Raw genomic sequence first — 16710 nt, 5'->3', positions numbered from 1 at the left:
CTCCTGTCTAAATTGAAGGTAAGAGTACCTAGCTCATGAGTTGCTAAATAGATTAAGACAATTCATGCATAGCACTGAGAACTGTGACAAATTTTATCTATTATCATCATAGTATTATCTGGAAGCTCCTGGTAGCATTACATATAATTAGAATTTTCTTTCATTATATGTATTTTATTCATATTCTAGTTATCACTACATCACCCTACCCTCTGCTTTAAAAAGTTATATAAACATGGGCGCCTGGGTGGCTCAGTTAGTTAAGCGTCTGACTTCGGCTCAGGTCATGATCTCGCGGTTCGTGAATTCGACCCCCGTGCCGGGCTCTGTGCTGACAGCTCAGAGCCTGGAGCTGCTTCAGATTCTGTGTCTCCCTCTCTCTCTGCCCCTTCCCCACTCATGCTCTGCCCTCTCTCTCAAAAATAAATAAAACATTAACAAAAATTTTTAAAAATTATATAAACAAAATTATAAAAAAAAATAAAAAATTATAGGGGTGCCTAGGTGGCTCAGTCGATTCAGTGGTTCAGGTCATGATCTCACAGTTCGTGAGTTCGAGACCCACATCAGTCTCTGTGCTGACAGACTGGAGACTGCTTTGGTTTCTGTGTCTCCCTCTCTTTGCCCCTCCCCTGCTCACATTCTGTGTCTCTCTCTCTCTCTCAAAAATAAACAAACATTAAAAAAAGTTAAAAAAAATTATATATAGGGGAGCCTGGCTGGTTCAGTCAGTAGAACATGCAACCTTGGAGTCATGAGTTTGAGCCCCATGTTGGGCACAGAAATTACTTTGAAAAATTTTATGTATTTATATATATATATATATATATATATGTATAATGTGTATATATATATGCACACATATGCGCATATTTATATATATGTGTGTGTGTGTATCTTTTTATACATATACACTGTTCACAGCCAACTTGGAATTTATATAAGATTTGTTTGTAAGATTAGATAAAGTTAAAATTACATACAAACTGTATTAGCAATTTCAAAATAGTACATCAGGCTCTTCATTTATCTACTGTATGAGTGAGTAAAGAAATTATAGTTTGACCAACTGGAATACAAACTAGCATTCTCCCACAAATCCAAGAGCCCACAAAACACAAATATTAAAAAAATATATAACTGGATGTTTTAATAAAGCTATGACAATGATCTACAGGATTAATATAGTTTTCTCCCATCTACATGCTCACTTATATAAATGCTTCATATTTATGATATTAATTGGCTGAGAAAAACTCTGCCTCTCCCCCACTCATGCTCTGCCTCTCCCTCTCAAAAGTAAATAATAAAACATTAACAAAAATTTTTAAAAATTATATAAACAAAATTATAAAAAAGTTAAAAAATTACAGGGGCGCTTGGGTGGCTCAGTCCACAGCCAACCTGGAATTTATATAAAAATTTCTATATACATTAAAATGAAAACATGTATTTATTTAAAATTTTTATTTATTGACTTAGAGTACAGATCATTTTGCCTTCAAACTCTCACTTCAGTATCTAAGCACATATTGCATTTTTTCTTATGTTCTCATAATAATACTTAAACATATACTAAAAGGCTAAAGAGAAAAACTGGTAATAACATCTTATAAGGCAGCATTTATTTTAATTTTTTTTAATGTTTATCTATTTTTGAGACAGAGAGAGACAGATCATGAACGGGGGAGGGGCAGAGAGAGAGAGGGAGACACAGAATCCAAAGCAGGCTCCAGGCTATGAGCTGTCAGCACAGAGCCTGACACAGGGCCCAAACCCATGGACCACAAGATCATGACCCGAGCTGAAGTCGGACGCTCAACCGACTGAGCCACCCAGGCACCCCAGCATTTATTTTTATTTAAGAAATGGAAAATATAGAAATCTGAGTTTTGATTATATTAACATACTTCATATAACAATCTGATCTTGGTTCATTGTGATTAACTATTTAGAAAAATATTATATTGAAAATTGTGGTGAACACGGACAATGCTCAATTGAAAGATATTTCCACTCCAAATCATGGGCTTTTTGTTAATTAGTCACTTCTTGTCTGAAATATAGGATTCTTTAGAATTTGACATCAAAATACCCCAATTTAGGAAGTTTGGCCATCCTCCACAATAGAAACTTCAGTCCATCATCTGATGTCCAACTATCTATCCATCTACAAATCTGTTACAAATTTGTAAAGCATGAAAGGCTGTAAGTTGTGATAATTCAGTGATAATACAGATTAGATCTAAATTGTGGCTAATGACTGACTAGACTGTGCATCGGGTTACTAAGTAAGTCTATGCTACTGTACATCAAATAACTCACTTTGAAGCCTAAAAATCAGCAAGTATTTAACATATACCAATAGCCATCTTCTCCTGTGCACTCAAGCTCAACTCAGTACAATAAAATTAACACTTTTTGTTTAGGTTTGGTTGTTTTTGCAAATCAAAAAATCTCTTAACTCAAAGCTTGAAATGATATTCAGTGTAAAAATTAATCTTGGTATGTTCCAAATCTGTAGAAATTCCTAAGCACTTATACAAAATCATAAAAATGGCACAAAATATAGTCTTGGCTACCAATTATAATGCAGACAAAATCTGAAGCTAAAAATTTTTCCTCTTGGGGCACCTGGGTGGTTCAGTTGGTAAAGCATCTGACTCTTGGTTTCAGCTCAGGTCATGATCTCATGGTTTGTGAGATCAAGCCCTGTGGTGGGCTCTTCGCTGCCAGCTCAGATTCTCTCTCTCTCTCTCTCTCTCTCTCTCTCTCTCTCTCTCTCTGCCCCTCCTGCTCTCTCTCTCTCAAAATAAATAAACAAAAAAATCTTTTTCCTCTTAAGTGATACAGATATACTAAATGTAAATAATACAAGTAATAAATATGTGTTAAATGCCTACTATGTGCCAGGCACTGTGCTAGAAGCTAAAAATAGGACATGTCACTAGACCTCACAATTATCTGATGGGGCAGGTGTGACTGTCTTTAATTTGCAGTAATTCTGTTCAATATGAACAAAATCATTTTCTGAAAAGGTGGCATTAGGTCAATGTGGTGGAGACTGCTAAATGTCTCAAGTAGCCACTTTTCCCTTCTTCCGTTTAGTTCTAGGATTCCCACTCCCACCTTGTTTGCTATTAAGCTGAGCATCAGACCACTCACTTAGAGATTACATTTCCCAGCCTCCCCTGCAGCCAAGCATCCATGTGTGCAAGTTGTGACCAATGGGTTGTGACCGAAAATGACATGCGTAAATTTTAGGTTGCCTTAATTTTGCAACAAGCTAACTGCCCTGGATTTCTTTTCCCATTTCCTTGGGTTGTAATATAGACATGGCAGGGACCCAGCTTCAACCATGCAGATGTGGACAAAATCCAGAGCAAGGCGATACTTAAAATATTTAATAACTTGTATAGACAGTGCCCATTCAGAACATATGTCCAACCATTCAGAACATAGGTTGTAAATAACTAGTAAAATTCTACTACTGTATATGGGGCTGATCATCGGCACTGCCCTACAGATGGTGGGGCAATGAGATGAAAAGAACATGGATCCCCGAATTACCTGTCAAAGCAGAGGTGTCCTGCCTGTCCCATCAGCAGAACCATTATAGCAGCTTGGCCCCTTGCTTCAGTAATACAACAAAGAAGTTAAAAAAAAAAAAAAAAAAAAAAAAAAAACTTGCAAACCAAGGGCATTAGAATCACACGAGTCCCAATGATAGCGACACCACTTATTAGCAATGGGGCCCTGACAAAGTTAATGTATGTATCTCACTGAATCTGTTTCCCTATTTACAGAATGGGGGTACTTCTACTTATCTTGCAGGCTAGTTCAGAGAAATTAAGTAATGCATATGTCTCTATGTGTGCACACTGAGTGTAATAATAACTTGAGCCTAATTCTAGGACACAAGAGTCAACGTACAAAAGGGTTTTTGGTAAGGAACAGGAAGGTAGGTGTGTTGTTGGAAAAGACAGAAGAGTTGCAAAGTGTAGAACTTTATCTGTAGAAAAAAAAGTTGCAAGGAAAAGCTAAAAAACCAGTTTTCTCAGGGGACTCTGAGATCAGGGAGGCCAACAAGAACTATTTTTGCAGACAGGCAACAGGGTGACAGAATGTGGAGAATTCCTCTCATTTCTGGACAGTACAAGAGAAGATAGGGACATGTGCTCTTTGGCACCCACAGACTTTATAGCTTTGGAAACGAGTCCATGCACAGCAACCTGGCAGTCATGGTGACAGTGAGACACATGTGAGTAGCTTGATGGGCAGACAACAAGAAAAAAGGGTCTATCAGATGATAAGGATTAGCAAAGAGGTGAAGGTGAGCCCCAGAGCCACTCCTATGGATTCTGCCTGTCAAACAACAGTAATCAGTAAGCATCAGTAATTACTAAGCATCAGTAATTACAGCTGACCCTTGAGCAAACAAGTTTGAACTGCACAGGTCTGCATACACATGGACTTTTTACAGCGCAGTACTGTAAATGTATTTTCTCTTCCTTATGATTTCTTAATAACCTCTTCTCTAGCTTTAGTGTAAGAATATATAATATGTGTAATATGCAAAATACGTGTTAGTCAACTGTTTACATTATCCTAAGGCTTCCGTTCAGCAGTAGGCTTTAATAGTAGTTAAGTTTTGGGGAAGTCAAAAGTTATACGTGGATTTTTTTTTTTTAAGTAGGCTCCACGCCCAGCATGGAGCCCAACGTGAGGTTTGAACTCGCAACCCTGAGATCAAGACCTGAGCTGAGATCAAGAGTCAGACACTTAACCAACTGAGACATCCAGGCACCCCAAAAGTCATATGTGGACTTTTTATGGTACAGGGGTTCAGGCCCTAACCCCCAAATTATTCAAAAGTTAGCTGTATATTAATGTTAGTATTACATTTTGGCCATCAGCAAGCTTCTGACTGTATCAACTACATGGGCAATAGCTGACAAACTTAAAGCAAAAATTATCCTTTGAGAAACAAAATCACCACCATAAAGCCCATGCCTTCTTCATCAAGGGGTGATTTGGCCTTATCCAAAGCTTACTCTGAACTGTGTTTACAAGTACATTACAAGAAACAAGATTACTTTTTTTTTTTTTTTTTTTTTGAGAGAGAGAGAGACTAGGTGCAAGTGGAGGAGGGGCGTAGAGAGGAGAGTGAGAATCCCAAGCAGGCTCTGTGCTGACAGCACAGAGCCCAACGCAGGGCTCAAACTCCCCAACTGTGAGATCATGACCTGAGCTGAAATCAAGAGTTGGACACTTAACCAACTGAGTCACCCCAGTGCTCCGAAGATGACCTTCTAAAAGAAGAAATAATAGGGGCCCCTGGGTGGCTCAGTCAGTTAAGTGTCCAACTTTGGGTCAGGTCATGATGTCACAGTTCATGGGTTCGAGCCCCGCATCGGGCTCTGTGCTGACAGCTCAGAGCCTGGAGCCTGTTTCAGATTCTGTGTCTCTCTCTCTGCCCCTCCCCCACTCGTGCTGTCTCCCTCTGTCTCAAAAATAATATTAAAATTTTTTTTTAATTATTAAAGAAGAAATAATAAAAGCAACAGAAAAAAAACTGAATTACTGTTAAAAAATTAAAACAAACAACTTTTCAGAACTTGTTTCTGACAGTTTGATAAATTAGAGATGCCAAAAACCTATAGCTATAAAACATCTAAAAAGGTTGAAAAATATACAAAAATTTTTTAATCAAAGAACCTTTAAGAAAGTAAATAATGAGAAACTAACAAAGCAGTCCAGTGAGGTAACCAAACACTTAAACCACCATATATCCTGTGCCTTTCTCACCTAGAGTTTAGGGTACAGAGCTCCCAGGACAGCAGGGAGAGGAGTCTTTTGAACCTGAGCAAAACAGAAAGCCTATCAGAGGCCAAGACTCAAGGAGGCACAGCACTCAGAAAAGTAATTGAGCCTGAAGATTTTAATGTGCATATAAAACACCCGGGGATCTTTGTTAAAAAAGCAGATTCTGAGTAGGTCTGAGTGGCATCTGCATTCTGCATTTTAACAATCTCCAGGTGATGCTCATGCTGCTGGTCTAAAGAACAAGGAGCTAGAAAAAAACTTCCAGTTAATGAAGAGAACTGTGAAGGAAGGATAAGTGTCCATCTCAACCTTGGTTCTGAGTGGATGTGTAAAAGAAGCCTTCTAGAGATTTTGAAAGTACTGGCTGACCATACCTATGTTTATGTATGCCTGATTGCACGCTATCTGCACGGTCGAAAACCCCCCGAGGGGAATACCTTATATAAAGTGGACCCAAGTCTAAAGTTGAAGTGCCCCGGTCACATGGCAAAAGCAGAAGCAAATCCTCTGAAAAATACTCTCTCAACCCATGTCTCATGTAAGTCTCACAGAGAGAATCTCAGGAAAATATGTGTGGAAACAAGCCATCACAAGCAACAGTCAGCAGAATCAACAAACAGGGCCAGACCATAAAGATTCAACATACTGAAATCACTGACATCAGAATATAAAATAACTATTTAATGTGTTCAAGGAAAAAAAAAAGCCAAAAAAAGGAGAAATGAGTAAGAGACTATGCAAGACCACAGTCTTACAATGTTAAAAACACAGAAATTAAGAAATATAACAATTTAAAGAAATATAACAATTTAAAGTTAAAGCTCAAAGGAAGGGCTAAATAGCAGAACAGATACAGTTGAAAAGAGAATTTGTGGTCTAGAAGTTAGTTCTGAAGCGATTATGCAGGAAAAAGCATGGAGATAAAGATGAAAATAACCAAAGAGAAGCTCACACATGTGGAGGATAAAATGAGAAGGTCTAACAAATGTTTGTTTAATCATAATTCCACAAAGAGATAATGGAAAGACCATGAGAAATAAAGCAGACAGGAATCTTCAGGTGTAGGAAGCACAAAGAAATGCCAAATTAAAGGGGCAAAAAAGTACATCTAGACACAAAGTAAAATGAACAATCCCAACATCAAAGGAAGATCTAAGAAGACAGATAAAAGATTACTAATAAAGGAACAAAAATTGGACAGATAACTTCCCCATAGCCATAATAGAAGCCAGAAGATAGAGCTATGAGAAAATGATACACCCATTAAAACCACCTTTAAAAAACAAAAAGTAAAAGAAACCAGATTTTTGGATTAAAAATAAGATATATATCAAAAAGAACACTAAGAAACTTTATCACAAAAGACTGTCATGAAAGGAACTTCTAAGCAATTTACTTTAAGAAAGTGATCCCAAAGGTGAAGTGTGAGATAGGAATAGAGAGAAAATAAAAGTTTCATTCATTGACTGTATAAAACCATAACAACTGTGATGTGGGATTATCAAAACCACAACCCATTCCAACATATACATGAGAACTCACACATATACACACCTAAAAGGTGAACAACAAAGGTAGAGGGTGAGTGAATTCAAAGCATTTTTACACCTTGTAATGTTTAGGATAAGGTGTTAACTTCAGACTTCCTTAGGTATGCATTTCAATTTCAAGGATAACCAATAAAAGACAATGTATATCTCCCAAACCAGCAGAAGGAAAAAAGATGGAACAAGAAAATATTTAACTCAAAGTATGACAAACAGAAGGTGAAAAAAGATGGTAGAAATAGAGCCAATTATATCAATAATCATGGTTATAAATGGACTCTTCAGTTAAAAAGGTATAAACTTGTCAGACTCCAAAACAAAATCCAGCCACATGCTGTTTATGTAACAAGCACCACACCATGTTTCTAAAACAAACAAAAAAAGAAGACCCATTTTATGGACTGAAGGTTTGAGTTCCCCTCACCACCCTCATTCATATGTTGAAATTCTAACCCCTGATGTAGTGATATTAGGAGGTGACCCCTCTGTGAGGTAATTAGGTCATGAAGTGGAGCCCTCATGAATGGGATTAGTGCCCTCATAAGAAGAGATATGAGAGCCTGCTGTGGCCTTCTGCTCTCTGCCATGTGAGGAGACAATGAGAAGACGGCCATCTGCAAACCAGGAGTAGGCTCTCACCAAAGACCAGATGTCCTGGCACCTTGATCTTCCTAGCCTCCAGAACTGGGAGAAATAAATGTCTGATGTTTAAACCACACTGTGGTAACTTGTTATTGCAGCCCCAACTACGCCATGGGAGATGCACCGTTTCCATGTTTTGTTTAGTTTTGTTTTAAAGAGAGAGACACACAGAAAATGGAAAGAAAATAACCACAGTTAGAGAAGAAAATGATAACACAAACAAAAGACATAAAAAAGTAAGAGATTGGGTGTCTGGGTGGCTCAGTCAGTAAGCCACTGGCTGCGTCCTGGTTTTAGCTCAGGTCATGATCTCACAGTTTGTGAGCTGGAGCCCTGCATTGGGCTCTATGCTGACAGGGTGGAGTCTGCTTGAGATTCTCTCACTCTCCCCCTCTCTCTGCCCCTCTCTAGCTTGTGCCCTCTCTCTCTCAAAATAAATAAATAAACTTAAAAAAAAAAAAAAAAGCTGAGAGCATCAACAAAACCAAGAGTTGGTTCCCTGATGAGATAAAACTACTGTAAAGTATTTAGTTAGGCAAATATGAAAAAAAAAAAAAAAAGAGACAGAGAAGGCAAAATAAATAACATGAAGAAAATAGATTCCATAATGGGGGGAGCCCAGATAGCTCACTCAGTTAAGCGTCTGACTTTGGTTTAGGTCCGGATCTCACCGTTCATGAGTTCGAGCCCAGTGTTGGGCTCTGTACTGACAGCTCACACCCTGGAACCTGCTTTGGATTCTGTGTCTCCCTCCCTCTCTGCCCCTACCCTGCTCACACTGTCTCTGTTGCTGGCTGTCTCTTTCTCTCTCTCAAAAATAAACAAACAGGAAAAAAATTTAAAAAGTAGATTACATAATGAGAGCAGAAATTTTTTAAAAAGGGAACTTTATGCCTATATAATCAAAGTATACAAAATGAACAATTTTCTAGAAAAATTTAACTTATCAAAACTAAAAGAAAACCTGATAAACAATGCAATAACTGCCGAAGAAATTACATCAGTAATTTAAAATCTTCCCTGAAGGAGCAGATAGTTTTATAGCGAGTTATACCAAACACTCAAGGAATAAATAACCTCTTTAAGCAAAATATAACAAAGACAGCAAAAGGGTGGAAGACTCTCGAATTTGATTCTCGAATAGAGGCTAGAATAACTTAATTTCAAAACCAGAAAAGGAAATTGCAAAAAAGCAAAATTACAGGCCAATTTCTAAACAAAATATAAACATATCAAATCCAACATATTAAAAATATAATCATTATGGTATGCCTGGGTGACTCAGTTGTTTAAGGTTTGAACCCCACATTGGACTCTCTGATGTCTGCACAGAGCTGGCTTTGGATCCTCTGGTACCCGCCCCCCCCGCCCCTCTCCCCTTGTGCTCTCTCTCAAAAATAAATAAATAAAACTTAAAAAAATATATAATCATGATCAATTTGAATTATTTTCTAGGAATACTAGAGCATTAGCAAAATCTACAATTCACCAACTCACCAGATTTAAAGGAGAAAAATGATATAATCACTGAGAAGATGAAGAAAAATGAGTTCAGTAAATTTCAAGATTTATTGTCTTAAAAACCAGACAAATACATAAACAACAACAAAAACCCTTCTAGACATAGTATTCGACTTCATTAACCTGATAAAGGGCACGTCTACAGCTAATATGACACTTAAAGTATGAACACATTCCCTTTACAATCACAAACAAGATATCAACATGTTACTGTAAATCTGAGCAAGGAAAGAGAAAAAAAAGATAAATATTAGAAAGCAAGAAACTAGATTTTCATTACTTGCAGATAATATAAGTGTCTACCTAGCATACATACCCTCCCCACATAGCTACAAATAAATTATTTAATAAAGTAATTTAGCTAGGCTGCAGGATACAAAAGCATTAATAATTCAACTATGTATCTATACATAAGCAGCAGTCAGAAAATGATAATTTAAAAAATTATTGAGAAGCGACCAAATCGCAACAGGAACTTTTTTTTTAAAAGAATTTGATATGCAAAGCAGATATGTAAGAAGAGCCAAGGCACTTCTGAAAAACAAATGGGAGGATTTACCCTATTAGATATTAAGACTTATTATAAGTCTTATAATATGGTTATAGTTATTAAGATATGGTATGGTTATTAAGATAGCTGATAAATATCAGCAAAGGAAAAGACAAATCGATGCAACTGAAAAGGAAACCAAGAAATAAACCCATGCATATATGTTTATGTGAACTTGATTTAAGACAGCTGGCATTGTATCAGTGGGGGAAAAGTCTACTATATGGACCTGGGACAACTGATTATTGACATGAAAAATAGATGAAATTGGTTTCCTGCCTCACACCATATATAAAAATCAATCCTGGTAGAATAAAGGCTTAAATATAAAAAGCAAAACTATGGTCCTTTGAGACGAAAGTATAGGAAAATAATTCTGACTTTAGGGCAGAAAAGGCTTTCTTAAACAAGATCACAAAGCACTGACAATAAACAAAAGATCAAGACAAAATTACAATATAATTATGATTATCTGTTCATCAAAAGACAACTTTCTTTTGAAGATGTGTGATTGTACATGCAGAACCATTATTTTACTGTGCTACACTGTACATAATTTTTTTTAAAAAGACACCATGGAGTGACAAAAACAGCCCCAAACTGGGCTGTTTGCCACTTACATAACCAAAAAAGGTTTAGCATTCAAATATATGTAAAGAATATCAAGAAGAAAGATAAAAATGGGGGTGCCAGTTGGCTCAGTCGGTTGAACATCTGACCTGGGCTCAAGTCATGATCTCATGGTTCAGGAGTTTGAGCCCCGCATCGAGCTCACTGCCTTCAGCAGAGAGCCCACTTCAGATCTTCTGTCTCCCTCTCTCTCTGCCCCTCCCCTGCTCGTGCTCTCTCTCAAAAATAAACATTAAAAAAAATCCATTAAGAAAATGAAGAGATTTCACCAAAAAAGCTAATATAAATATTTGAAAAGATGTTTAACTTCTCTAATTGGATAAGTTAAAAGAGAAAAGGAATTTAGCTAGGATACTGGATATAAAACCCAGATTTTGCCTAAAGCAAAATCACAATGATCTACCATTTCAAAACCCTATACAGGCAAAAATCAAATTTTCTGATGATTATCGAATATTGACAAGTATGTGGAGCAAGAAGAACTCTAATACACTGCTGGTAGGAACGTAATTGCCAGTAGGAACAGAAAATGCCTTTACAACTTGGCATCACATTGTAATACTGCAAAGGCCTATACCATAGGTTCCAGAATTCCACTCCTTGCATGAGAGCACCCATAACTTATGCAAGAATGTGTAGTAGCCAGTCTTGGTGTTTCCAGAATTACCCAAATGTCCACTGAGAAGAGGAATGGAAAAACTGTACGATATATTCTCACAACTGAAAATAACTACAACCTGACACAGCAACATATATGATTCTTAAAATACAGTGTTAGTAGGAAAAAGCAAGTAAAATACAAATGGTAAGAAGGCATTTCTATAAAGATCAAAAACATGTAAAGTTACACGGCTGCATCAGGAAAAAGCACACAGGTTGCTGTTTAATAACAGAAATATTCTGTTTCTTAAATTGGAAAATAGGTTCATAAATGTAAGCTGTGCTTCATAACTTACTCGTGTTATACGTGTTTTGGGTATCAAATACCTCATCCTTAAGTTTTTAACACAAGTGCGAAAGGGATGGTGAATGAACACATAACAAAATGTGCAGTTGTTACCTTGAAGGCTAGATAAAAATGGGACTTTCACTTTCTGTATTATTCTTTCCTGGAACATTTAAATGTTTACAATTAACAAGTAATATATCTGGGGAGAAATGAATACAGAAAACAAACTGCATAGAAATCTGGAGTTCATTAATATGAGAAGCAGTAATTCTGTTTTCAACTTACCCAATTTCTCCAGGATGCCCTCAATTAAACTAATTGTGGTTAAGTTCAAAATATTGAAAAAAGCTTCCAACAAAAATAGGTTAAAAATGTCAGTTTTTACTGAAAGCATACACACTTCTTTGTAGTTAACAATTCGACTTCATCTAATTTTTATTATACAAATTTGCTACTGTGGGGCGACGTCTGCACTTTTCCAGTTTTTTTTAATACAGTAAACCGCTACATTTTTTGATGTAAAGTAAATGAAAGTAAATGAATGATTCTCGTTCCCAAGGGCCGTCTTTTCCATTTTTTTTTTCACGAGCATCAAAGCGTAGTGCGCCCTGAGAGCTCCAAAGTAAACAACCTAGAATGTTTGCTGCCCTTCCAGACCTGAGCAGTGACCGGAAGGACGCAGGTGTCCAGGCTCTCGAAGGGCTGGGGTGATCTTCTAGCCCTAGTCCCACCCCTGAGCCGGGCGGTGAAGGGACCTGCCCAGGACCAAGACGTGGGTGGCTGAGCCGAGGAAGAGAAGCTCTGCAACACCCAGCACCTTCAGACTCCCGACACACACGCGGCTTCCCCGAGGGAGGCTTTTCTCGCAGCGCTCGGCCTTCGCGACCCCGCCCGCGACCTTGGCCCCGGGGCCGGGCGCCTTACTTGCCGCTCTCCACGCGGTGGCCGGGATGTAGCCAAGCAACCGAGCTAGCCTCGTTACAGTCATGTTGCCGACTCCTGCAGCGTCCTCTGGGCCCAGCAGAGGATGAAGGAGCAGGAAGAAGGAGCCAGCGGCCCAGTTCGGAGCCCAACCCACAGGCGGGGCGGATCTCTCGTGAGGCGGGGCGTGCTTGAGATTGGGTGGGGCCTGCGTAAGGAGGGGCGGGGCGTGCGTGTGGCCGGGCGGGGCGGGGCTTCCAGAGCTCTTCTAGAGTCTGTGCTTCCAATCCTGGGCTGTGTGCAGGAAAAGGCGGATGGAGATCGTCAGCTTTTTCGCGAAGAGCGACTCAAGCTACCCTGACCTTCCTGGTGATTAAAATCCCAAATCATGGCTGAAGTTGGATGAGGGAATAATTCCGTGTATTCCTCTTAATCTGAGGCAGAGGTCTTTTGAAAGATCTCTTTTATAGTATACAAAGATAAAAGTACCTTTTACTCTTTTGCCTGTGTAATAGTTTTCTTTCCCCTCAATTCTCTTTTGTTTTTTAAACATCTAGTTGTTCAGTGCACTAATTCGTGATTTCTGACTCATTGACTAGATGACCTGAAAGATGACAGTTGTGAGTGAAGTGCAGAGCAAGAGAAAGCTTGCCATCTGGTCCAGGCTGTAGTGGAAGGAGCCCTGCCAATTGGCCCTTGAATTCCAACAGTTGCAGTGGTGTTTGAAACATATGTGGCAGATCAGGAGGCTTTATGTAACTTATGGAAATCTTTACAGAATCACAGTGCAGGTCCCTAGATTTTTTATTTTTCAGAAAATTTTTTGGCTAACTATTGGGCGCTGGTAATGTCTGACAGTGTGACATTAGGGGGCTATGCAATCTGAGTTTCTCATCAAGAACTGGGAGTTATCTGATCCTCCTAGATAAGGAGTCCTTTTACTAAGAGTATTATATACAGATCAGGGCCGGAAACAAAACTCAAGCAATTTTTATTAGCAGGTAGCTCCCACACATACATTTGACCCTTAGTTTATATATATAGCTTAACAACAAGTTGCTTGCGACTAGTTGACTGAGGAAAAAATTCGAAGCTGTTATACAGATGGCTTTGCTAAATATACTGACTCAGCTGTCAATGGACTGCCTTGGCATTTAGAGCCCCATTTAACAGAGGCCCTGAAGGAACAGGGTGGAGGAGGACAGAGAGAGATGCCTGGGGGAGAGATCCTCTCAAGAGGCTAGAACTTTATTTTGTACACTTTGCCTTCCCGGAAGGAGACATGGCTTGAGATAAAGCTCTAAAGATCTACATCACTTCATGGGCACTGGTTTAGTCAAGTGGGCAGGGACTGGGAATACAAAGGTATTGGAATAGTCCTTTGGAATAGGACCTCTCAAAATCACTCCAAAGCATAAGAACATTTGGATCTTGTTGCTCAATTAAAAAAAAAAAAAAAAGGCTCCCATTTCAGAAGGTCTCTTAATCAGAACAAGATTACTGCTACTTACCTATCACTCCATCACATATACCAAAATTTCATATCTTAAAACAATAAACACTTATTCTCAGTTTCTATGGGTCAGGAATCCAGGAGTCAGTGTACCTCTGGCTCTCTGGCTCTAGGCCTTATAAGGGAGGTTGCAGTCAAGGTCTTAGCTGGGGATCCAGTCCCAGATGGAGGCACAACTAGGGGAGGATCTGCTTCCAAGTTTACTAGCAGGATTTAATGCCTTGTGGGCTTTGGGACTGGAAACCTTCTTCAGCTCTTGCTATGTGGGCTTCTGCAAAGGTCACTTCATAATATGTGCAGTTGGTTTTCCACAGAATGAATGACAGAACAAGAAAACTGCTCAAGATGGAAACCACAGTCTTTGTGATCTCATCTCAGAATGACATCCCATCACTTTTGATGTAGTCTATCATTAGAAGTGAGTCAGTATATCCAGAGCCCTCCAAGGGGAAGAGATTACACAAAGGATGAATACCAGCAGATGGTGATCAACGAAGGCCATTTTAGAGGCTGCCTACCATAGTGACCCATTTTGTAGACATCAATCCGCCTCCTTCTCTCACCACAGCTGGACCCACTACCAGGTAGCCATGGTGGCATAGAGATATACATATACTTTTAACATAGTCTTTTCCCCTGCCAAGACTGATTGGCTAGCACCACTACTTGCAGTGAACAATCTGTCTCCCTGATATAGCACTATATAGCCTGGGTGGCAGGTTTGATTACAATGGAATCTTACGATGATGAAGGAGGTAGCAACTTGTTCTATTGGAACAATGATACTGCATTTGGATTGGTTATACTTCTGACTTATACTTCTTTTATACATTCCTTCTGTGGACTTACTGAATACCTTATACTACATATACTTTATATAACATCCCACACAACATTGCTTCTAATCAAAGAACTCACTTTCCTATGAAAGTTGTAGAATACTGATGCCTCTGGGATTAGCAAGCTTTATCACATATCCCCATCAGACCAGAAGCCAACTGGTCTTATAGAATAATGGACAACCCTACTGAAGGCTTACTTTTGGAAGAAGGTCAGAAAATACTTTGAGATGCTGTCCTAAAGGTCTTGGCATATGCTCCAAATGACTTAACAATGTTTTCAGTAGTATTTCTTCTGTTGACAGAATAACAGGATCCAAAGAGTAGTAGAGGGACTAATATCTTGTTATATTTAATATACTGTCCATATATTTTGCTTTCCATTGTGAGGAGAGGCAATCTGCCATGGGTCCTGGGCCTCCCTTCATATTATTGCTGAGTATGCTAACGGCAAGGCTCATCCATCTCCTGATACTTAGCAATTTCCGTAGTTAGTCATATAGGCATCTAATAGAGTATTACTACCATTTAACTGCTGCTCCCCTGGGGAAAAGAGACTGGCTTCTTTGCTGCTTGCTCAGAACTGCTTGGCCCTTGGCTCTGGACTTTTCTCCTGTGATGCAACCCATAGTGTGTACAGGAGTCATCTGGCCCTCTACATCACTGTGGGAATTGGGGCTCCATGAACTAGTGCAAATACGCTGATGCTTTGACTATGATTTTGCTGTAATAGTCTTTGGTACCCAGGAGTCTCCTGTTGGCATCCATTTCACTGTAGCAAGCAAGTCTGCAAGCAGGATAAAATCTTAGACCCTTTATGGTTCTCACTATCCATCTCCATGATTCCAGGTTCTGTTGGCGTACCAATTTTTGTACACAGAGTGGGGTACAAGGGGATAGAATGTATTCTCTGCATTGGAAGTTGGGATTATAAACTGGTCATTTTTTAGCTCATTCCCCTAGGTTAGGACTTAAAAAATTGGTCATGGTGCTAACTGGGGTGATTGGCCCTGAAGACCATGGAAGAAAAGGGAATAGGGAAAGGAGTCTGACTAGAACTTGGGAGATCTTATCTCCTGGATAAGATCCTCCTCACAATACCCATGTTGAATTATAAAAATTAAACAAAGATCTGCAATCATATATAGGCAAGGCCACTCAAGACTCAGATCCTTGCATCAACCACTAGGTAAAGACATTTCATTCACTGAGATACTGGTTGAACACAAAGGAAACGGAATAAATGGCAGTGGTGACAAATTGTAACAATTTAGCCTCATGGCCGGCCAGTGGCAGAATTGAGAGCTGTATGGTTTTGTTTTTAAATCAGACCTTTGGGACAAAACATGCTGCTCCTCATATCCTACCCTGGAGATTGTTTCAATTTGTCTGTAATAGGGCTCTGGAATTTGTTTTAAATTTTTAATGTTTTATTTTTGAGAGAGAGAGCATGAGCAGGAGAGGGGCAGAGAGAGAGATAGAATCTGAAGCAGGCTCCAGGCTGTCAGCACAGAACCCAATGAAGGGCTCAAATTCAGGAAATGCAAGATTATGACCTGAGCCGAAGTCGGATGCTTAAAAGACTGAGCCACGCAGGCGCCCCTGGAACTTGTATTTTGAACAAGTAATTCAGGTAATTCTCAACAAGGAAGCTTGCAAAGCCCTGTTCTAACTATATTTTCTTCCCCATTGGTGCACACATGTGCTTATATATTTAGTAATTTCTCTTTTCTTTCCTATCTTACACTATTTTTGTATATGGGGTGGTGGTG

At 39.0% G+C, this 16710-nt stretch overlaps 1 protein-coding gene across 1 annotated transcript in view; it reads right to left on the bottom strand.

Moving 5' to 3' along the window:
• Nucleotides 1–12769, bottom strand: part of SDHAF4 (succinate dehydrogenase complex assembly factor 4) — a 31245-nt gene extending 18476 nt beyond the window's left edge. Inside the window, exon 1 of the mRNA XM_006931837.4 lies at nt 12590–12769. Within this exon, the coding sequence (XP_006931899.1) occupies nt 12590–12653 (64 nt within the window). The 5' untranslated portion in view covers nt 12654–12769. The remainder of the gene's footprint in view (nt 1–12589) is intronic.
• Between the last annotated feature and the right edge of the window lie 3941 nt (nt 12770–16710).

The sequence above is a fragment of the Felis catus genome, chromosome B2, assembly GCF_018350175.1.
Source record: "Felis catus isolate Fca126 chromosome B2, F.catus_Fca126_mat1.0, whole genome shotgun sequence".
Classification (NCBI taxonomy): Eukaryota; Metazoa; Chordata; class Mammalia; order Carnivora; family Felidae; genus Felis; species Felis catus.
Note: the sequence above shows the minus strand (reverse complement) of the source record. Positions and strands in the feature narration are given on the sequence as shown.